Genomic DNA, 24,189 nt, shown 5'->3' on the forward strand with positions numbered 1-24,189 from the left:
TTTAACCAGGAGGTGCAGAATCTGCTCCAGCGCGACACGTTCGCATCTCAAGATGCACCATGTGGTAGCAGGCTTAATGCTTATGAACAAAGCATTACAAAAGCATGGGGTAAGTGGACGAATTCATGACTCGCCAATGAACAGCAATGCTAAAATAATGCTTCATGCAACATAATGGAGGTAGATTTCAAAGAAAAAAGACAAACTGAGATGAGACACAACAGAACACAAGTAAAGGAAGTATTTGATGAACAATAGCTTTTCATTAAAATCGGCCAAAGAGAGGAATCTATTTGGGGGATTAATGATGAGGAACATCTATGGTGGGTCAGGCATTGCAGTTTAAGTTTTAATTAATTTCTTTTGGGTACACTTAAGTGGGTCTCTAGCTCTTGTGATATACTTCTGGACCACGTTGAGGCATTTTTCCAGCTATCAGAACCATGGTGGGTAGTTGTTTCAAAATGAAGGAACCGGGTCAGAAATTGTAACTCAGCCAAACTCTCAATGTGACATTATGATCAATACATTTGCTGACAGAAACTAGGGTCACCAAAACATTTTAAACTGGGGGAAGTAAAGCTGTTTCACAGGTTTCTAATGGAAAGAGCCAATGTCTCCAGCTGGACAAACTGGGAGTAGGAAGAGCAGAAGGACTAGATAAATCATAGCTAGTTTTTAATTGAGGGTATGCTTTGAGAAGCACAACCTAAAGGTAGATTAGGAATGTGCAACAACTAGACACATCTAACCAACTCTATGAAGCCCATTTATGCCTTGTGTTAGTGCACAACTGTGCCATACAAATCTTCCCTATAAGAGGTTGGAAACTACAGCCTCCCCATCAAATTGTGTGCCGGTGGAGATGGGAACATTGTTTGCTTATATGGCATTTGTCAATAATTTGACTGACTGACAATAGCACATATACAGTGACATTCTACACCTAGTGTCCATTATTGTAACACTGCTGTCAGGAAAATCATGAGGATAGACTTAACATTTGTCAGCAGAGTTACCTCACAGGGCACTTCAATAAGATCAGGATGTAACACACGTAACACATGCAGCCAGCCAGATGTTGACCTAAACCCATTAGCAGTCATGGCTCTCTATTTTAAGTTGGTTACTATGAAAAATATGTAACCAATCAGTTGTAAGGGAATTAGAAGGATACGTGATCCATTCACCTTCCAGTTACTAGTTTGTCATCAAAAAGAAAGGATCACTTGTACCTGTTATCCAGGGTTTAAATGGTTTTTCAACTGTTCCTTAAAAAACCCTCATTCACGTTTTAGATGGTTCATGTGGCGGTATATCTTGATTCTCCGCCTAAATAACGTGATAGCATCATCATTGGGTTTAGTATTGTGCTACCTCCACCCGGAGGGAACCACTGGATATTTGCAGTAGTGATCAGAGATAAAAAATTGGATAAAGTGCTTGTGCGTAGTGAATCAGTGTGATAAAAAGGGGATATTCCCTCATGCTACCTAGACTATAATTTTTATTGTTGTCTGGTGCACCGGAAAAGAATAAAATGGGAAGAAGTTGTACAGAGAGGGCAGTTAGTGTGTCCACTGTGCAATCAGTCCAAAGGGTGGGTCGACATGTTTCAGCTCCTCATGTGCCCCGTAGGGTCAGGTGAGCTTTCTTCAGGACCTAAGGGTGTTATGTAAGATAGGGGTATTTCCCACTATCTAGGTGGGGAGTTCAGATATAAATTCGCTGAGCTCCTAGTAGAAGGTTATTACCTTCAGAGCGCTCCGTTTGGGGCTTCAGAGGAAGAGTTGCAGCGCAGTTGGGCGGGATTACCGCTCTGCACGACTTGTGCTGACGCTGTCTTCCTGTCCGGGGCACATGAGGAGCTGAAACATGTCGACCCACCCTTTGGACTGATTGTACAGTGGACACACCAACTGCCCTCTCTGTACAACTTCCTCCCATTTCATTCTTTTCCCGTGCACCAGACAACAATAAAAATTATAGTCTAGGTAGCATGAGGGAATATCCCCTTTTTATCACACTGATTCACTACGCACGAGCACTTTATCCAATTTTTTATCTCTGATCACTACTGCAAATATCCAGTGGTTCCCTCCGGGTGGAGGTAGCACAATACTAAACCCAAAGATGATGCTGTCACGTTATTTAGGCGGAGAATCAAGATATACCGCCACATGAACCATCTAAAACGTGAATGAGGGTTTTTTAAGGAACAGTTGAAAAACCATTTAAACCCTGGATAACAGGTACAAGTGATCCTTCCTTTTTGATGACATACTATGAAAAATAGACATCGTTTCTACTAGTCTTAGTTGTTTACAGTTCCAAATCCAAGTCAGCTTCTTCCCTAATAATATTTTCTACTCCTGGCCACACTGAAAAACAGACATGATGAAGGCCAGTATTTGCCAACTTTGGCTGAAATGCGTTGACTTGTGAATGGTAGCTGCTATTATGAAACCTGGATTTCTATTTGTACATAATGATTTACTATGTTTTAGATTACTAGAGTCAAGCAGAGAATGTTAGCAACTCTTACAGGCACTCCATGCATTTTCCATGTATGTTGTAATTATTGGAAATGTTGGCATTAATGTTTGAGTGAAATATGTTTGAAACGAGCAAGGAGATGGAGAAAGAGATGCTAGTTTATTTTCAAATTAATCTGTCTGTATTTGATTGAGTATTTTATGGTCTGGGGACCTTTACAGACCTCCACCACACGAATGGTTATTTTAATTATACAGATTCCTAAGTCAGAAAAAGGAAAGATGGAAACATCTTTAAAGGAAAAAGAATACATATAAGCTGATGGCCAGACGGAAAACAACTTAAAAGTGTTAAAATTGGCCTGGAATTAACTTAACCTAAAATGAAACATAAAAGCGGAGGTAAACTTGTGCAAGTAGGTTAAAAAAAATACAATTCTGCAGAGGTTTTATCTTTATATGAATGTAAGACACAAACACTAAGATGAAGCACTGTATTTACTATTTTCTGTGGCTTATATAAGGAGCAATTGCCTTTTGGCGAGAAGGTACTTTTGATTATTTTTAATCAAGGTTAATCTCCACACATTAAATGTTGATCAGGTCCATATTTTATTAAATAATATTAAAATTGAGGATATAGCTTTGACAATATGGCATATCAAGTCTAATAAATCACCTGAAGCTGGTGGATTTGCCATTGAAATTCATCAGACTTTTCAGAACTGCCATGCCATCATTTGGGAAAATGACTTCATGAAATTGAGAGGGGATTGGCAATGAAATCTATAGGACTAGCATTAATCCCACTGATCCCAAAAGCTGGCAAGGGCCAAATCAAATGAAATACTTTTAGGATCCCTTTTAAATGTCAGTATTAAAATCTTTTCAAAATCTTGGTTCTAAGGTTTTGAAAAATCATGTCTAAATCTCCTAACTATGTCAATTTTTATTTCATGTTCCTAATAAGTACTGTACATGTGAATATATCTTATAACTCAGATACAATTGGTGCATATTTGGGGTTTTCTTTTCACCTTGTGCATAACATACCCCTTGACAAAAAATGTCTTTATGTGTAGCCAACTAGTTTGCTAAAAATTAAAAGTTTGTATTTGCATGACCAACATGCATTTTTCTCAATAGAAATTCTTCAAAAATATGTTTTTTAATATAGGACTGAAATAAAGCAGATTTCAGATTGTCTTGTTCTAGCTTTTCAGTGTCTTAGGCTTAGCAATTATGGAGATTGTACAGACATTGATTTACGTAGACAAATGATGACATTATGGACATTCAAGAGGTTGATTCTCGTATAGATTACATGTTTAACCAATACCCTCTTTTACGCTAACAGTAGCAGCTTTGCAATACAACATAACTGTTCAAGGCACCTTAAGGGAATAGTGTTAACATTTGAGCCTTTCTACACCCTGTTTCCTCAGTGCTGGCATTTGAACCCATAGTCCCTTGAGCTTGATTGAACATCCGTCTGGCCTACCTTGAGCTTAGGCAAAAGTTATGGGCGGTTGGGAATGTGAACTTAAAAGTAAAGCAAGAGGAAAAGAGAAAGAATGCAGAGGAAGAGACATGCTTCATAGAGCAGCCAGCACTAAAGGCACAATGCTGGTTTGGTATGCATGCTGCAGACCTGCCTTTGCGGCCGCAGGCCGCAGATTCATACCCATCATCTACCGCAAGCTGGCAGTGTGGTCTTTGGTGGTTATTGCTCTAGCCATGCAGGTGGAGGGAGCCCCCACCTGAGAACAGGAAGGCTTTTCTCACCCCTCGATGGTAAACCTGCTGATGCTGGATGAGGATCCATGGGGACGAAAGGGGGCGGGCCACCTTGCAACTCAGGCGGAGATGTGTGCAGGGGCTCATCTTCACAGGAAGGGAGAAGAAATAATAAAAAGACAAGAGAGCTAGTCACAGGGATGAATGCTCCTAGTGAAGTGGCAGACTGCTTCATTGCGACCTGTTAGAAAGTCATTAGAGATCACCCACAGCAACATTTCAGGAGCTCGACTATCTACACACAGATGGTCTGTAGCTTGAGTTTGCATAAATCACACAGCTACTGCAGGTTACTTCTAAAAGACATCACAATCAGAAAGTGACTCTGGAGAGGAACTGGAGGTTTAAAGAAGTAAATGCAAATAAAAGACTACCTTAAAGCACTGACAGTCGATGTTATCCATCAGAAGCTCCTACTTCCTCCACAATAATCTGAAATGCCCAGTCCAGCCTAATTCTCAGTATAAAATGTGCTCTTTCACTCTTTGTCTTCCTTTAAAGGGTGTATTTTGCTCATACATATGGTCGTCTTACAAACTAATGGGTTTATTTAGAGTTTTAGCAACACAAAAAGAGATTTGGCAGATAGCGATTCTGTCATAAATGTGGCTGGTGAATACCCCGTCCTCCATATTACAATTGCCATTGACTAATATATCACTTGTAATGTGGCAGGCTGGACATGCACCATGTTTGTGACAGAGTGCAGTACCTGTTTGCCAAGCTCTAAATTAGGCCCCAAGTTGAGCTTTTTTCTTGCCCTTTTCTAGTCTTTAGAGATCTTTAATGGCTGCACATGCCATTGCACTCCCAGGGCACTTTGTGTAATACGGCCCCAGGAGGTTAAAATCGGTATAATGGGGATGGACCAGAGAAAAGCCTATTTACAAACCTAACAAGCCGCAAGATAGGCTGTTGATGCAGGATGCAGATTAAAAAAAAAAAGTTCTAGTTCCTTAGCACAGAAGAGAAAACGACCCATGGAAAGTCAAAACTAGAAATGACGCTTCAGTTCCTATTAAAAATTGTTGCAATTCTGCATTTAATACAAATATGCTTCTCTCACCATCTAGGAGGGGCTCTAACAACTGGGGTCAAAGCAGAAGAGAAAGTGACTCATGCGCCCAGGTTGTTCTTGGAAGCGTATCATCAGCGCAGCTCATCCCGGGCCCGAACCTTCTTTCCTCTTCACTGTGTAAAGTTCAGCAAGGCTCGCTTTCACAGAGAATACCGAAGATCCCGCTTCACCTCTCTGCTCTCAAGTTTCATGGACAGCATAGTCCACGCGGAGCACAGTTTAAACACAAAGTGCACATTCCAGCAAATCGACTCGGAAGCCACATCGAGTGGCTCTTCACAGGTCAGTCTGAAATGACCTGTTGGTCCCATTCTATTGCCAGGTGTGCAGGAAAAATATGATGTACAGATTTCACATCCTCATTCAAGAATGATGGAGGAAGGTTGTCCTGAGGGATTCTATCTGTGACAGTCAAGATCTGGCACATGGTCTGTGTGCCAACTTGAAGTCGTGGTTGGTTTCATTGTGGCAATTCTCCGATGGCCTGGTGCTCTCGATACGTATTTAGTCTTTCCTTCATATTCGGGTCCACTTTCCATCTCTGCTAGCCATTTTTCAGGCCAATAGGCTCCCATTCCAGCGTCAGCTCTCGCAAGCACAGACATTCCATATCACTGAGGACCAACTCTGTAACCCTCGTGGATGAAGCTTTCTTCTACACTTGTTCGACAATTACCTACATCAATGTTCTGGCGATGCCAGTGTGCACTGTTACCTCAGCCAAATGCATTTCGTGTTAAACATTGAGGCCTCCGCTATCACAAAACATTGCTTAGGGCTGTTCTAAGTACAAGCTAGCAGCTGTCCAAGTGCATGCTGCCAACTCTGGCCACATCATAGCAAAGCCTCGGAGTACATTCTAGCAACTCTGAGTGCATGCTAATGACGCGCCAAACACAAGCTAGTGACTCTTTAATACATGCAAGCGACTGAGAACTTGCTACAACTCTCCATGTACATTTTAGCAATTCTCCAATCACATTCTAGTGACTATTGAGTACATGCAAGTGACTGAGCACACACTACCGACTCTCCTTGTACATTGTAGCATCTTGCTGAGCACATGACAGTGACACTGAGTACAGGCTAGTGACCCCGGAGCTGATGCGGGAAACTGAGTAAATGCAAGCAAGTCTCTTGGTACATGCTAGGGACTCTCCAAACACATACTAGCTGCTCTCTAATGCCTTTTGTGCTCACTGGCTCATGCTGGAAAATATGATCGCCCAGAATGGGGAAAAGACACAATTTCGTAGACTTGCTTCTAGCTGCACTGTGATTTACCAAGTCACATTGAAGTTGTAAAAAGCTGAAAACTGCCTGCATTTAGGAGGAGGATTATAATTTTCTAGCTGGACACGAGCACTTCCTTGCTGGAGTTGCATTTGCCGTGAAGCGGCCTGGAATACCACATACTCAAGGTGATAAACTAACCAGAATTGGCAGCTTTAAAAAGAAATAAGCTTAAGATTAGTACAAAAGTCAACAGCGAGTGTTCGGCCTAGGACATCACGAGGCAGTGAGAATCCCATGCCAGGGGATAGAATGTAGCCCATGTTCCATGCTCAGAGGCCGCATGGTGTTTGTAGATCTTAGAAAGGAATTAACAAAAAGCGTTTGGTCATCCTGTAGTGTTTTTTGTTTGCTACAAGCTAAATTTGAGGAGCGGTGAGTGCCAAAACCTTGGCCTTCAAGGCATGTTCAGGCAGAAGTCTTGCTACAAATGAAGAACTTGGAAAACAAACACATAACTTCAGAGAATTGTAATGAAGAAATTCTGAGACTAGATAACTCTACCTCATTTGTTCCTTTGCAGGCTGTCCCTTCGACTATAATTTTTCCAGAAACCCGTTAAACAGTGGTTTCCTCAGGCCTCGCATGTAGAGTTGCTCTTAAATACAGTAATCCCTACTTTTCTTCGTTGGATTGCAGAACGGCTGTGACAAGGGACCTCACTGAAAATATCCTCTACTTTGAAGACCCACAAGGGGAGTCACCTGTTTGTGGAAAGCTCAAATTATATTTTGCTTACTGAGTTCCCGAGTGAGCACACACCACACTTCTGGTGGCATTTGGTACCCATTAAATAAAAGGCTTGTCCGTGTCTAAATATACGCTCAAGGAACGCCTATAAAAATAATCATGCCAGAGTCCTGCTGGCCAGTTACTTGATACCAACTAGACATCCATCTCCTGTTCGAGGAGAGGGCGCTGCCCGTTGGTTGACAGGACAGACTGTCCATGGTCAACCACTGTAGTAAAGGTTACATCAAGGTCATTGATCACGTCAAGCACCGACATGGAAATAGAGAGATGTGCAAGCTCATTGGGAAGGGTCCAGGTGTGTCTTTTCCTCATACGCCTGTCCAAGCGCAGCTGTAAAAATACAGCGCTTCCTTTTCCATCACTACCTTCACAGTGGCCAAGGCCTTGCTTTGAATGACGTTGTTTTTAACAGCTGTACACAATGAACCTCGCAATTTGACCATAGAAGGATGTTGCATATGAATAAGGCGATGTCACATTAGCAATACAATATAGTTATAATGGCATTCAAAACACAGTTTAAAACAACTAATTAGGAATTTAGAAACCACAAAAAAAAGTACAGGCAAACACCAAGGGCATTTCTTTTCCAGGCGCATTTCGGAACAGACTTATTTTCAGCGCTTTTCCGTAAGAAAGCAATCTGGTAGCAGTAGCTTAAAATGCTCCACTTATATTTTTGTCTATTTTCATTTGAGGGATTCATAAGCAAGCTAGTACTCGAGTCGCCAGAGATAGGGAACATTTTCTTTCAGATACACATTTGTTTCTATTCTTTTTTCTTTAAGAAAAGTTTCTTTGTTTGTAATGTACCTCAATTTGAAAAAATCCAGACTTTGCGTTTGTTGTAATATGTATGGTCTGGTCTCTCTTTCTAGACCCAAGAATTAACCAGGCTGAGCCTCTTCTACAAGGGATGATTTTTTAGGTCTGACTTGTATGGAGTTCGCAGAATTCATCGCAAACATATTGTATTCTATGTTTACTTTAAAGAACAACGCTTCAGCCTCCTTCAACTGATGGCTTCTTTTACTCAGGGAACTTCAGTTACAGGCCTGAAATATTGTCAATCACAACTTGGATAATCAAAACTTAAGACTTTGCTTTACTTTTCCAGATTGCCCAGCTTGGACTATTCTTTTGCTCGTTTCAAGAAGTAGTTTAGTCTCACCGTTTTTCTATTGGCTGTTTAGGTGTGTCCTTCCACTGGAATGCATGGAGCCTATACTAGATCTAAAATCAGTCACCGAGCTGCAGCACTGGGGAAGCAAGTGCAGACAGAGCACCTGAAAAATAGAAGCTACAGAAAATGAAGCAACCTTTTTGCTGTTGCTTCCATATTTGTAGTCATTTTGTCTGCACACAGTTCCCAGTGCTGTGAGATAAACAAGCTCTGGCAAAGCCAGCAGGTCTCATGTTTGCCAAATATATCCATCACACTGACGTAAAACCTACTGGCTTTGCCAATACTAGCCTTTCAATGTGTACAATTTGCTATGTTCTATTTTATCAAACAGGAAAGTTTCTTTTGAGTGAGGCAAGTTGGAATAACATGCCTCCTACGCTTCATGCAACAGAAAGCATAGAGGCATGCTATGTCCTTGCTACCCTTACACTGGAGTTTACATTCAATACAATGTAAGCACTCACTAGCGTGCACATGCACGTTTTCTTCGAAAATCCTATTTGGAATCCTCTTGGATTTATTTTGAGGCTACTGCCTTGATGCAGCATAGTGTATAAGGCTGGGTTTTACCTCCAGTTGCTGGTTTGTCACAGAACAGCACCCCCTTCCCATGGGATTCATCAATGGTCTATAGTTATGGCTGACATAAATTAAAGGGAATACATGGATCATCAGTCAACTATGGAGGATGAGATTAGTAAAACATAACAGCAGACATACCGCAAGGATGGGTGTTGGTTGCGTCTTGACATTGATACTTCTCTAAAGCTGCATCACTAAAAAAGAAGAAAATTTCCCTCATAGAGGGTCCTCTTACCTTGGTTACAGGTTTTCCCGGTGTATCCTGGATGACATTTGCATTTGTTCGGTCCTACACATTCCCCGTGCTTGCACCCAGGATGGCAGAGAGCTGTGAATTGAAGGTGGGAGCAAGTTAGTGCACACAAAATGAGACCGCTTTTACAGCATTGCCAATCCAAACATGGGCATTTAACAGTGTCAAGGGGTGACAGCATTATCAGAGGTGGACTTAGTCATTACGCACAGCCTCCACTGCACTACATATGCAGTGAGTGCTCGGCTGCGCACACATGAATGGTTATTTGTGGCAGACTTATTTTTCCACTAAAAAAGTATATGGTTCCCTTTTGCCCCTTCGATTTCTACTTTAATAAATAACCATATTTGGACTTGCTCCCTCTATGTTTTTTGTGGAATGTTCCAAGTACCATTAGCCACAGGAAGCACGGGCTGTTTGTGAATTTGTCTACATTTCCTGTTCCCACAGTAGAAACACAAACTGGTGGCACATAAAGGAGAAGGTCCGAATAGCATATTATCTTAATTTATAATCCTAGAGCTGACAACGTCCCCGTTTTTATACAAAGTATCTTACTCTGTATGCACTAACATTAGTTCGATTATCTAAATCCATTTATTGTAGGTTATCTTTATTTGGTCCATGAATTAATTACTGTGTCTGTGAAACTCTTGCTTGCGACCAGCACAAAATTCAGATTTGTACATCAAGGGTGTGCATTCCAGGGAGCACAAATCAGAGTAGTACATTTTTTAACTTTTATGGCTTGCCGAATAAAGGTTAATGACTGACTGGCAAATTAGAAATTCAAACTATTTGCCAACATAATCCACGCCATCCTGTCTTAAAGTAGTGGGCAAACAGCACAATTTACACATGGTCCACTACAACTCACCTTGGAATGCCTTTTCGGGCACAAATGGGTGTTTGTGCCAGAAACTGAATTAGGCTCCTCCCTGTTGTCATTAGATTCACAGATTCTCTTCATGGGCCTTGTGGCCTTGAGACCCAATGTTCAGTACTGCATGCAAAACTCCAAACAACCCCCTGCCCCGCTGAAGGGCATATTAATTACAATGCCTCCCCTTTTTTTGCAGATTGTACCTCTGCCTTTACACCACACTCTACAGCAGTGCTCTTTGCGAGTGCCATGTCACTATATGTTGTCACTGTGAGATCCCTGCATATCTGAACCTAGACCTGGATGCCGGCTTTAAAATCCTTTCCTTTCATGCCATTTTGTCTGTTCGCCATGGCCTAAATGTATGACTCTGCAGCATTTCACGATCTACACCACTTTACCCACCACAGCATACTTGAATGAATCCCAGGTGCTCCATGTGCCTTTGCAGATTTAAGCTTCTGCAAGATTCTGCAGGGCTGTTTTCTAAATGATTGTAATCATCTCCCATCCGTGTGGTTTCCTGGGCCATTTCCATCTTTTCAATACAACTCAGCTTGTTTGCTGGTCACCGTGAATATATCTTTCTCCTTGAGCCTTACTCTTCCTTCTGGTAGGTGCTCCTTTCATGACAATATGTATGCAAAAGGTTTCGCCTGTTTGTTTATCAACACTTGCCCAGTCCATTTGTCCTCTGCCCACTTTGCCATGTTGTGCTTGGTTTTCTAGAACCCCTTGCTCTGTCCACCTGCTACCAGGACATTTTCTAACTTTAAGCTTGGACCTTTTTCCCTCACCATTACCCCCTCATGGGTCCTCCTCGTCCCAGTCCTTACAAAGTGAGGCAGTCCTGCCTCCAGCCAGCCAATCAAAACGCTATAAAAAAACAAAAGTCAAAGGTCATATAAACCCCTCCCACCCACCACTTTGCCTGTTTTTTTCCTGCTCCGATGGCGGTCGGAACGCTGGTGCTCCGTGTCTCGTGTTGCTGTTTCCGGTGGTTGCAGGTCGTATTGTGGTGCTGTGAGTTTTTGTGAATCTTTTTGTTGAAGGTCCTAAACATGCTGTTTATTCTGGCTTTGTTATTTGTATCTGTGCAGCCGTACCGGTGCTCCGGTCAACCGCGCTTCTGCTCCTGGGTCAGGACGCTCACCGCGCATGTACTGGGCTGGGGAGCTTTCCTGATGTCCTGGCCACGGGTCGTTCTGGCGCTGGGGTCTTCCAGCAGCGGGGTGGGGGACTGCAAGGCTGTCCTTTGTGTTTTCCATGTCTTGTGTTTCACAGGTCTTAGTTAATTGAGAACAGTGTTAAAGTAAAGTGGCTGGGCACATCATGGTGTGTGCTGAGCTTCCTGTATGGTTTGCTTTTCCTGCTTGTGGCCATAGGTGTTGAGTATTCCTCTCAATGTGCCTGCGACATCTTTCTCCATGCAGCGTAATATCCTTTTGCGACTTTCATGGTCTGTTTGCAGGATTTCTTTAATTCTGCTGTGCGTGCTGCGCTGCTTGAGCCTTCTGCGAACTGGCCTGGGGAGGTTTGTGTGGCCATGGACTATTCTCCTGAAGGGAAGTACATCCATGGCAAGGTTTTCGAACATGTTGATCCCTGTTCGTATTGTGATGGGATTTGACCCCTGGTCCTTGTCTGATGTTGGGTTTTGCTCCCTGTGTAGTTCCTCGGTGGTGGATTTCCTGCCTTTTCATGATGTCATCACAGATATTCTGGCTGTGGTATGGCTTGTTGTTGACATGCAGGGGGTCCGCGCTTTCTGGGGAGGCGGTGTCACCTGGCGGACTTTGTCACCCGGTTCCCTCTGGTTCCTGGGGTGAATTCTGTTTTGTCCTCCATGGCTGCTTCTTCTTTTTCCCTTCCTGGGCTGTCCCAGTTGTGTGGGTGGTGGAGTCTGCTCTTAAGCGTTCTTCTGTTACTTCTCTTTTGGGGTGCGTACTGGCGCTTCTTCAGCCTATGCTTCGCAGGTCCATTCTAAGGGTTTGGGCACCTGTTTGACTGTCTTCCAGGTCTGGGGGATCTCACTCCTGTTTTGGCGGTGGTGGAGGTGGACTCGGTTTCTCTCTGCTGTGCTTTTGTTGCCTTGAGGGCAATCTCCTCAGCTGCTGGTGCGGCAGTGGTTGGTAGGTGGTTTCTCTGGACCGTGCTTTGGTGCCTTGCCGCTGCTCGGACACCTTGGTCCGTTACCTGCCTTTTGTTGATCCCGCGCTTTTTTGGCTTGCTCTCCAGACCAGACAATTTATGTGGAGGGACTTATCTTTTTTCCATGTTCTGGAGATTCCAGGTGCTCTGTCTTCTTCTCGGCCCTTTCGTGGCAGGGCTCGTGGTCAGGGGGCTACGTTCCATTTGGTTCCCTGCCTCTGTCATTGGTTATTTTGTGTTCTGCCCAGGTGGTGTCACCGTGGCCTGGTGGTTGTGGTTGCGGTCTCTTTCTCAAGAGGTTATGTGTTCAACTCCTGGTGTTGTGGGTTCCCTGTCTACATTGTTGGCATTGTTGCAATTTTGGGGACTCGGCTCGGTTCTTCCTGGATCGTTGGTCCGGTCTGGTTTCCACCTGCTGGGTCTTGTCTGTCATCGATCTTGGTTACCGAATTCCGCTCCATGGCTGTCCCCCTTATGGCCTGTTTGAGGTTACCCCGTTGTCCATTGGCCCCGTGATGCGTTCTGCCATATTCTCTGGCGTTGGCCTGTTTTTGTCCTGGGGCGCTGTTGTGCTGGTTCTTGTGACGGAACGGGGCCTGGGGTTCTATTTTTCTCAGTTCCTGGTCCCGGCGCCCGATGGTTCCTTCCGCTCGGTTTCTGTATCCCCGGGCTTTGTACAGTTTGGTGCGGCTGGGTCATTTTGGATGCTCCCGTTGCTGTTCGTCATTCCCCTCATCCTGGTGGGCGATTGTTTGGCTTCCATGGGCTTGGATGTCCGCTGTTTTCACTTTCACCTCTATCCGGCAGGTCCGCGGTTCCTGCGGTTTGCTGTGGACGGGTTCCATTACCAAATTCAGGTGTTGCCTTTCGGGCTCTCTACTGTTCCGTGTTTTTTTTCCACGGTGTTGGCTCCTGCTGTGGGGGTTTTTGGTAGGTCTGGGTTTTTTCTTGTGTTTCCCTATGTTGCTTTTGTCTGGTTTCTGCTTCCACACTCCTTGTGGCTCTTCTGGCAGTGGTGGCATTGATGGCCTTGTTCCAGGATCTGTGGTTCATGTTGGATCTAGCCTTTTCTCATTTGGTTCCTGTTCTGGGACTTCAGTTTCTCAGAGGCTTGTTTGACGCTTTGCAGGGGGCTGTTTTGTCCCTCAGGCTCGGTTCTTTGCCCTTTTGACTCTTCTGCGGGTCCTGCTGGTTCGCCCTTCTGCCCCGGCTCGGGGTTGGTTGCAGGTCCTGGGGTTGCCTCCACGGCTGTGATTCCTTGAGCTCGCCTGCGCCTCAGGTCCTTGGTGATTCTTCTGTTGGCTTGTTGGGTCCCTTCCAATACATGTTGCGTGGCTCTGGTTCCTCTCTCCCCTGTTCTGGTTCCTAATTTGGTATGGTGGCTTTGCTCTCCCACCCTGGTGTGAGAGTGCGTTTTCTGCTTCCTTCTCTCCTCTTGTTGTCCTCGGGCACCTGTTCTTGAGGTTGGGGGGCCACCTTGTGGTCTTTGGTGGCTGACGCGTCTGTTGGTTCATCCCGACAATCAGGTGGCTTGTTGGTACTTGTGCCTTCTTGGGGGGTCCAGGTGCGCGTCTCTGTACCTGCTGCCTTCCGTGATTTGTGTCTGGGTAAAATCTCATCTGTTGGCATTAAGGGCTGTTTATGTTCAGAGACATATGAATTTCATAAGGACAGCTTGGGTTTCTTCCTTCCATCCTCTGTTTTGAGCCGTCTGTCTGTTTCTCTGTTCCGGGGCCTTTGTCTTCGGATCTGGACTCTCTGGGTCGGTCTTTTTGCTTCCCCTCACGACGCTCTTCTCCACCCGTTTTGTTCCGAGGTGGTCTGTCCTCAGGCTTGGGGGTTGCTCTCATTTCCTTGGCCTTCGGGCTTTCTGTATGCTTTCCCTCCCATTTCCCTCTTCCCCGAGGTGCGGCAGAGGATTCGGGGGGATGGAGGCGTTTGTGCTGTTGATTGCTCCTTTTTGGCCTCGCTGCCTTTGGTTTCCTCTCCTGCTGCTGCTGGAGGGGGGCGGGCTTCCCTTGACTCTGGCTCCGCTTTTGTGTTCGCACCTGTCTTTGTCCTATCTTTGTTGCCTGTATCTGTTGAGTGGCTGTCATTGGCGTCTTTGGGCAGTTCTTCTGTGGTTGCCTGTGGCATTCCATTGTCGAGTCGGCCTTCCACACTTAAGGACTGTGGTGCGCGTTGAGGCTCTTTTGTCTCTTGGTGCTCTTCTCTTGGCCTGGATCCATGGTTGGTGGTCCTGCTTCTATTCTTGTCTTTCTCCGAGATGGGTTTTTGTTGGACCTTTCCCCTTCCGCATTGTCTGTGGTTGGGCTGTGGTTCAGGCTTGTCGGGGTCCCAGGCCTCTTTGGAGGTTGTTTTTCCTTGGGTGAGTCGGATTCTGTGTTGTTTTCGGCTTCCACATCCGATCTCTCCTGTGCTTGTGCCTTCTTGGGTTTGCCTATTGTTTTGCGGGGTCTGCTGTTGCCCCCTTTTGTGCCTTTGTTGTAGGTTGTATGTTGTGGTTGTCCGCAACAGTGTCTTTTTTGTTGACCGTCGCCTCCGCGCTTCGGTTGGGTGATTTGGGTGCCTTGCTTCTCTCCTTCCCTTCTTTGTAGTTACTGCTGGATGGGGTTGTTTTGCGGCTGGGCCCAGCTTTTCTCCATTGGTTTCATCCGTGTTCCATTTGCAGCTGGAGGCGATTCCTTCCTATTTTGCCTGGGGTTGGGGATTCCTTTGTTCCTTCATCCTTGGATGTTCGCACCCTTCGGTTTTTCTTCCTCCATGCCTTGGGGTTTTGTCTTTCTCCTGCCCTCTTTGTCTCCTGTGGGAGTGTGGCTTGGGGATGGTTGGTTTCTCTTTCCGCCTTCTCTCGCTATGTGCGTTTGGCGGTCTGCCTATCTTGTGGGTCTGCCTCCGCGTCTCAGGTGCAGGGTCGTTTGACACGTTCTGTGTCCGCTTCCTGGACTGAGGTGGCTGGGGTCTTTATCCTGGAGATTTGTGGGGCACCCGCTTGGCAGTCCCATCACACGTTTGTTCGGCATTTTCCCCTTGATGTTTTACATGCCTCTGTTGGCAGTTTTGCTGTTGTCGTTTTGAGCGCTACTGTTCATTAATCATTTGTTTGATTACTTTTTGTACTTTTGCATGGATCCCAGGTGTCCTGCGTTTTTTGTTCTTGGTTCTCTGCTTGTGGGTTCCTCACTTTGTAAGGACTGGGACGAGGAGGACCCATGAGGGGGTAATGTCTTGTTACTTACTGGTGATCTTCATTACCCCGATTAGGGTCCTCCTCGGCCCAGTCCTCTTCCCTTCCTCCCGCTGTGTTTGTGTCTGGGACTTGTTGATAACAGGCAAGGCGGTGGGTGGGAGGGGTTTATATGACCTTTGACTTTTGGGTTTTTCAGCGCTTTGATTGGCTGGCTGGAGGCAGGACTGCTTCACTTTGTAAGGACTGGGACGACGAGGACCCTGATCGGGGTAATGAAGATTACCGGTAAGTAACAAGACATTACCACCACCTGTCTTGGCAAACTGGCTCTATTTTTAAGATTTTTGTTGTTGTTGCTTACTTCAGGTAACGGGTTGGAATCTCTGCAGCAGCACATTTTTATTGTACAGATTTTCACAAAACCAAGTCTCCCTTCTGTTTTTTAGAGTCATCTTGAGAAAATACTCGTTTGTAAAGTTGCTTCTCCTGAAATACAGTGTTCTGTGGAGTCTGTGTGGACCCGTTTGCCATTCTATTGAATCCCCTTCCTTTGTAAGGACTGGGACCAGGAGGACCCATGGGGGGGTAATGTCTTGTTACTTACCGGTGATCTTCATTACCCCGATTAGGGTCCTCCTCGTCCCAGTCCTCTTCCCTTCCTCCCGCTGTGTTTGTGTCTGGGACTGGTTGATAACAGGCAAGGCGGTGGGTGGGAGGAGTTTATATGACCTTTGACTTGTGTTTTTTTAGCGTTTTGATTGGCTGGCTGGAGGCAGGACTGGTTCACTTTGTAAGGACTGGGATGAGGAGGACCCTGATGGGGTAATGAAGATTAGCGGTAAGTAAAAAGACATTACCACCACCTGTCTTGGCAAACTGGCTCTATTTTTAAGATTTTTGTTGTTGTTGCTTACTTCAGGTAACAGGTTGGAATCTCTGCAGCAGCACATTTTTATTGTACAGATTTTCACAAAACCAAGTCTCCCTTCTGTTTTTTAGAGTCATCTTGAGAAAATACTCGTTTGTAAAGTTGCTTCTCCTGAAATACAGTATTCTGTGGAGTCTGTGTGGATCCGTTTGCCATTCTCTAGGCAAAAAATATGCAAGAAAACCAGAAGAAATTTCCCAATTAAACCTGCACCTTTAAGTGCTGAAGATGAATGCCACTCACAGGATGTTGAAACTATACTATTGAATCCCCTTCATGTTGAAAAGAAAATCCTCTGCAGACCTTTTTTCAAGTTTGACAGAGGCTTTATTTTCTTTTTACACATAAATGCCTTGGTACTCCCCCCTCTTCCATCAGCCTGTCTGCTCTTACTTGTTTGTAAGACCTAGCGCGCTTTTATTTCCTCTTTTCTTTCACCTCCTATTTTTTCCTCTTCATATCTCTAACTTGGTTTCCCCAGTTTCGGACTAAAGTATGTTATTTTCTTTATGCTGGCCCTTTTTCCCAGTCTATACCCTAAAACATCTACTTGGCCTATCTTTAGGACATATACTCATTCTGTACCCTGGTCAATCTATTCCTACGTAGACCACTGTACCTCTACCCCTGCTAAACCAAAGTCCCTCTTTTCTTTTCCTGGTCATTTTTTTGTCTTAGCTGTTCTCTTGTCCCCTTTATTGCGTGTTCTGTTGTCAAATGTCCTCAATGTTTTTGAGGAAAGGGGTCTTCCTCGTTTTCAAAATTCGTCATAATTGAGTTTCACCTATCTGGTGTTCTGTGATCAGGTTTTCCCCTTAATGAGGTAGAGTTGTTCGGGCCCTAAGATGGTTCTGAGATTGCAGCAGACAATCCAGGGGTCAGTAGATTCTAGTGACCCCTCCTCCTCAATGTCTGTAACACGGCCATAAACTAGAGTGCCAGGTTTAAGATCAGCTCCTTACATGAGAGTTTGGCAGCTGGATTGGTGAGGATTGCCTGCTATAGGAATACAGATAAACCTCATCTAGAAGCAGACACAACTGAAATGACACAGGCTTCATCTTGTCAACTAATGTACTCCATCTTCACTATTTCACATCTATCGACAAACGCATTAATGGCTTTTACTAGATCCTTCCTTAGTAGTCTCCGGTATGAATGTGATCTATCATTTTTTAGAGCACAGAGCCTCTTTAACTCCAAGCATACTTAATAATATATTTCCTGGGACTATATGTGAATGCAATAGATGTAATAAACCGCAAGCTGGGTTCAAACATATGGTATGGGTCTTTCCTGAGGCAACCAGATATCGAGTGGGAGTCACCAACGCTATTGCGGCTACCACCTATTGTGAAGACGTAGAGAGCTGTATTCTGCAGCTTTCCCAATTAATAAAAACGCGCAAGGCAGAAGCAAAATTCATACCTTTGCCCTGTTCCTGATGACATCGGCTATTAAATAGAGTGGAAAGCTATGACACCCTTTTGGCTGATTAAATGGTGGGACATGGTTACCCACTGGGCCCGATGAACTCAGTACCGCCTTCATAGAGAGGAAATACGCAGTCTAAGAAAATGACTCATTGCTTGACAGTTGAAGAAGCAAGTTTATACTCTATGCAATGACTATGAGCCACCATAAGACACTATAAATTTGAATATTTTTTTAGGGGCTCCAACATCTTGACACACCACATGTACTTCTCTTTGGACTAATATAGAAGTGCCCCAGACATCTTGTGAGCACCCGCACTGCTGGAATCTCATTCTGTATACAATGTAATCACCCTCCCCCTTAGAGTCATATTGTCATATATCACATTGTTCTTGTGGTAATGGTCCAACATGATCAATCCAGTGGTTTTTAGTCTGTGGTCTGGGAACCCCAGGGGGTCCTTGGATGCTTTAAAAATTAAATAAAATTAACAGATTAATAAAATGTATATAAATAAAGATGCAGAATGTACAACTGAAAATTTCATTCTGTAAATGTGAAGGAATTTGAAATTGGAGGCTACAAATGAAGATAGTATCTTCTGATTTAATAATGGGAGCAGTGCATTAAAAAGAATGTATTATGGACGAAGAGTGGCCTTAAATTAATTTAGAAAAACTCCAACCTTCCCATTAAAATGACAATTTTGATTTTTTTATATTAGTTTGTAGGTCAAATTAAATATTTCATCTGCTTCCTGTATTATTTTGTATGTATTGATTTGCGGTTCAAAGTATCGAAAATGCTTAGGCCGGCGTCCCCGTCTTCCAGTAATTACTCAGTGAGGGTCCCCGGATTCCAATAATGACTAAGTAGGGGTCTATGCAAGTCAAAAGGATAAGAACCACTGCTCTACATTGTAATCACACCTGCATCTGTAGTATGTAGAGAATAGCTGTATTGTTCCTTAATAAGTAAACAGGTATGTCTCACCACAGTTGAGAAAACACCAATCCAGCTGTAAGATTTGTATAAACTAATCATTTTTTAAATGAGACTATGTGGTCTGGAAGAACAAAAATTGTAAAAGAATGCTATATTTGTATTGGACGGTGTATGTCTTATGACAATCAATAACAAGCATTTGCAATGCAATAGGTCTCGCATTTATGAGTGTTTGAGCTATTGACATTGTAAATGACAATGCCTTTTATTTATGTGATATGGGGCTCGTTTACAAAAAAAACATTTGCATTGCAATAGGTCTTGCATTTGCAAGAGTTTAAGCTAATGGCATTGTAGATGGCAATGCCTTTTATTTATCTGTGAAAGTGCGATATGGGGCGCTTTTACAAAAAAAAAAAAAAGCATCTGTTTGTCAAGGCGACAAATGCTTTTTTTTAATAAAAGCGCCCCGGCTTCACTTTAATAGCGGCAGTGCACCTTACTTTAGACACGGCTCATCTAAAGAAAGGGGCGCAGCCCCATTAACTTGAAAACGCGGCACGGGGTGCTTGTGAACAAAACAAAGTGAAGAAATAGAAAAAGAAGCGTTGCAGGATTGCGTGTCCTACCTGCAATAGCAGGCATGTGAAAACCATTTAACATAGTGCTAGGAGGCTGTATTTGAAGCCTTCCATGTAACACATGTAACAGGGGATGTCCTCATGGGAGGTTACAAAATGAGACAAGGCGGTACTAAGAAGGGACTACTAAGCCTATTGACCAATTAAAAGCCACAGCTTACAAAGGACAATGACAAAAGCCAATGAAAAATATGGGTGGAGAGTGGGCGGAGCTTCAAGTCCATTCCTGAATATAGCATGCCCGCCCACGCTCGCCCTAAAAATTACTTTAAATGTTTTCCAGAGCATGATTTTATATTCCAGACATCCCTCACTATGACAGAGTATGGATGACAATTCAACAAAGTACCAGGGTAGCTGAAGTAATATGCCTGAACAGTATAAATATTTTCACTGCTCCAGCAGCAGTACCCACAGCTAGAGAAAAACACTTTTATCAGGCCTTCTTCGGCGATTTGGCACTGCAACTATACGACAACCTCAGGCTGCTGTCTTACCATGCCTTAAGGATATTTGACTATAGTGATCTTGCGTCCTTTGACAGATGATTACATAAAGATGACATTTTGTCCAACTCTGGCTATCAAGAGCCTATTTGCTGCAGAAGAGTTAGAGAAAGCGCAAGAAGACAAACACGGTCAAAGGTAGTAGTTTTTACCTCTGCCTACTTCTAATTGATGCTTTAGCCCAGACAGTTTCTGCTTCGCTTTAAATTCTCTGCACTTACATAGAGGCCCTGGATCACCCTTATCTCCACTATCCTTTCATAAGGACAATCCCCGTTATCACAGTTAAGGCTCCCACTTTACACGTCTCGGACGCAGAAATAATATCCTTGTTATACTCTGGCTTGTGGGGTACATTATCCATGTGTGACTGAACTACAATATATCCAAAAGGAGACTTTGCAATTAGGAACAACGAACATGGAGTGTTTCCTATAAGATAATCATTCAGAATAGTGCCTTAATGGCACTGTCCTAAACTGGTTCACCTCCTACTTCCAACATAAAACCCAACAAATTAAAATTCAAAACTGCCTCTCTAGCCCAACATCTGTCCCCTAGGTGTCCCCCAAGGATCTATCCTCTCTCCCGCTCTTTTCAACCTCTTTATGGAACCCCTTACCCTCATACTTAAACAAGCCAGAATCAACTATCACCTGTACACTGACGACACCCAACTGTACTATAAAATCAAATCCCATTCTGATATCCTGCACCTTAACACTGCACTAACCAAGATCCAAACCTGGTTCCACAACAACCATCTCAAACTCAACCATAACAAAACTGAGATCATCCTCTTCTCTCCCAAAAACAACCCTCTCCCCATTCAAACTTGGATCGCTGACCTTAATGCCCTAAACTGCTCTCTCTCCCTCGCCGAATCTGTCAAATCACTCGGAATCACCATCAACAATAAACTCACTCTAAATTCCCATATAAAGAACTCAGCAAAAGGTGCACTTTATACACTCCGGCATCTCAAAAATATCAAACCTTTTATCCCAGCTGAAGACTTCAAATTAGTTATCCATTCTCTTGTCCTATCAAAAATTGACTATGGAAATGCCCTTCTCTCTGGTACTACCAAAATCCACCTTACCGCCATCAAATCCGTCCTCAACCTTGCAGCCAGACTAACAACAAACTGTAAACATTTTGAACACATCTCACCTGCCCTCAAGGACCTCAAATGGCTCCCCATCCAGGGCAGATCCTCCTATAAAATTGCCTGCATTACACACAAAGCCCTCTATCAAAAGACTCCAATCTACCTCTCAACCAAACTCAATAAAGCTGGCTGCGCCCGAACGTTGAGAAGCACCAACACTCTTCTTCTCATCCGCCCACTACTAAAAAAAAACACCTCCTAATCCTCCTTCTCTGGCAAGGCCCCAAACATCTGGAACGCCCTCCCCAAAGACCTTCGATGTAACCCCTCCTATGCCAGCTTCAAAAGAGACCTTAAAATGCACTTTCTTACTAAATATTGGGGAATTTAATTCCTTGCTCTATGTTCGGACTACTTTCCTTCCTCCTTCCTTAGGCAACTCCGCCTAGCTCTCGCACTCACACCCCACCCCTCCTGACACCCTCCACACCCCTCTCCCCTCCCTTACCAGCCAATTCTTTTCTCAATCCCTCCACTCTTTGCCTTCCTATATTCCCCCTGACCCTACTATGTCAACTCACTCCTTCTTATCCCTCCCAGGATGTGGAACGCTCTCCCTAGAGTCCTCAGATGCAACCCCTCCTTCTCCTGTTTCAAAAGGGACCTGCAACTCCATCTCCTCAACAAATACTTTCCTGTCCAACGTCAACGAACCTAGACTTTAATATCTGACTTGACTCCTCTCTCTCTTGACATTCAAGGATAGTTGGTGACCGGACTGTTAGCCACCTTAGTTTGTATTCTCTCCCTCCCCTGCACTGTTTACCTATTTTTCATGTTGTATTTTTATCTCTGTTTTGCTTCCTTACCGCCTTCCTACTATGTAATGCAATTTTCTTCTGTCTCTACTGTGTTTATTTAAAGCGCTCTGATACCCACGGGTCAAGCTAGCGCTATATAAAACTTTTTAAATAAATAAATGTCTGCCGAGCCCCCCTTGGTATACTGTAAAATTTTTATCAAAAACGACATTCTTGTTCTTTTAATTGGTTTTGGTTTATCTTCTAGTCCCTCATCTCACTACGTACTTTTTCACCTTGTATAATTTGTTTTGCTCATAACAATTGTTGCTTTCTTGTTTATAACCATGCAAATGTAAAGCGCTCTGATACCCTTGGGTGGAGCTAGCACTATAAAAAACCTTCAAAAATAAAAAATAAATTAAAAATAACATATGGGTTTTTAGTTTGTGACATTGGCAGCAAAAGTATACGTCTTCGAAGGCCAATCATTCTCACAGGCTGTGTTGGAAAAATCTATATAAAAGTATATTTTATAATATGAAATGAATACTACAAACAAATGTTTAATTTATGTAATTTTTTTTAACAATAGGCAAATCAATTTACTTTCTTGCGATCGAAAATTTTGAAAAAGTGTTTTAAGTCAGGCACCGTGGTGGGGCGCCCAGAATATTTATAAAAAGTGAAGGCGAGTCTGCCCAAATACTAAACATCAGTACCCTAAATGACAGTACATTTGCACACCTAGGTTCACAAGTCTTTCAATGTGAACTACCTGCTTCTAGCTCAAGGTGTTTGAGAGTATCTTAAAACAACAAAAACTGTTTTGGGTCTCAATACTGTACCAGTGGGACCTTCTTCAGGACTAGAGTTAGTTCAACCGTTTGCTGTCACCTATATCTCGAAACTGTACATATAGATTCAAAAGAATGCTATGTTCTTTTTCTAAATTAGAAAGAGACGTTAATCGTGGTTTCAGCAAATTGCAGTAACTCTGCGAACACCGTTACATCAATTAGGTAACATCTTGTAGCGACGCACCTCTGCCCCTCAACAATTTATTATCTGTAAAGTAGCCTGTTGCAGGCTTGTACTCCAGTTCATAAGGGTACTTTAATCTGACTTTAGAAATCATATGCTCCTCCTGAAATTGTATTCCTTATGTAATAGCTTGCTCGTGTGTGAGATGTCTGTACCAAAGTTTCCGTCTCCTCCAAATGGATGCGCAAGCGACTGGTACGCTCCCAGAAAGTGAGTTCTGTTCTTGTCACTATCTCTCACCAAGCACCCAAGTACTCGTTTCGCCCCACATTTCCTGCACTTAGGTTTTTTTTCATTATCATTAAACAATCATGAACCATGCTTCTTATGTGCACTTTCCTTTTGCAATGGAACATATCCCATATCCTAGTTAATTTTCTCATCTCACTGGTCTTGGAAATAGCCACAGTGCCCATCTCGGGTAGATTACCTACACTATGTGCTCAAGTGGGTTGACCGTTTAAGATGGGATCTATCGAAAATCAGTACCATTCTAATGTTCTTCATAGCCACCTTTCTTCTCACACTAGTGAGATTCAGTACTCCAAATAGGTTCTGACCTTTGCCCATTTCAGCTCGGTCCATAAACGCCTACAGGGAGCCGGGCATCGCTCAGTCTCTACTCTGCATCGGGCAGGTTAGTAGATGCCACTACTCAACCATGACAGCACATTTGTTTCAGATTTCACTAGAGTCTAAACTTGGAAGCAGTGGCATCAACTCATGGACAAACCTAGGAAGCACTGACCTGCAGACAATAAAGCAATTCAGTGCATATGCTAAAACCTTTAATGGTATTAATGATACATTCAACAATTGTGCGCAGGGCTCACCCAGTGTTACACAGAAAAAGAGTCAATTTGAGACCATCAAGCAATCATAGTCAACATGAGAGAAGGAAAAACTATATAAACACACAACAGCTTCGAATCATACAATAAATCTCTAAAAATAAAATTATATTTTAAGTCAAATGTATATATTGCAACAGGCGATTGCTGCAGATTGATAACAGAGTAGAAGCTAGAGCTATATAAAAATAAAAAAACAGTTTAAGAGCCAAAGCTTACAATGGAGAACACAGCTTACAATGGAGACCACAGCTCACTATAG

The 24,189-nt window shown here is 43.5% G+C and overlaps 1 protein-coding gene across 4 annotated transcripts in view; it reads right to left on the reverse strand.

Annotated features, from left to right (window-relative positions):
• Positions 1 to 24,189, reverse strand: part of NPNT (nephronectin) — a 236,636-nt gene that overhangs the window by 111,576 nt on the left and 100,871 nt on the right. For 2 of the 4 annotated variants that reach the window (XM_085641403.1, XM_085641404.1), the window contains 2 exons: positions 9,420 to 9,512; positions 4,281 to 4,379 (listed from right to left, as the gene is read on the reverse strand). In XM_085641403.1, the coding sequence (XP_085497529.1) occupies positions 4,281 to 4,379; positions 9,420 to 9,512 (192 nt within the window). The remainder of the gene's footprint in view (positions 1 to 4,280; positions 4,380 to 9,419; positions 9,513 to 24,189) is intronic. The other 2 variants (XM_085641406.1, XM_085641405.1) reach the window with 1 other exon arrangement.

Source organism: Triturus cristatus, chromosome 2_2 (genome assembly GCF_964204655.1).
Source record: "Triturus cristatus chromosome 2_2, aTriCri1.1, whole genome shotgun sequence".
Lineage (NCBI taxonomy): Eukaryota > Metazoa > Chordata > Amphibia > Caudata > Salamandridae > Triturus > Triturus cristatus.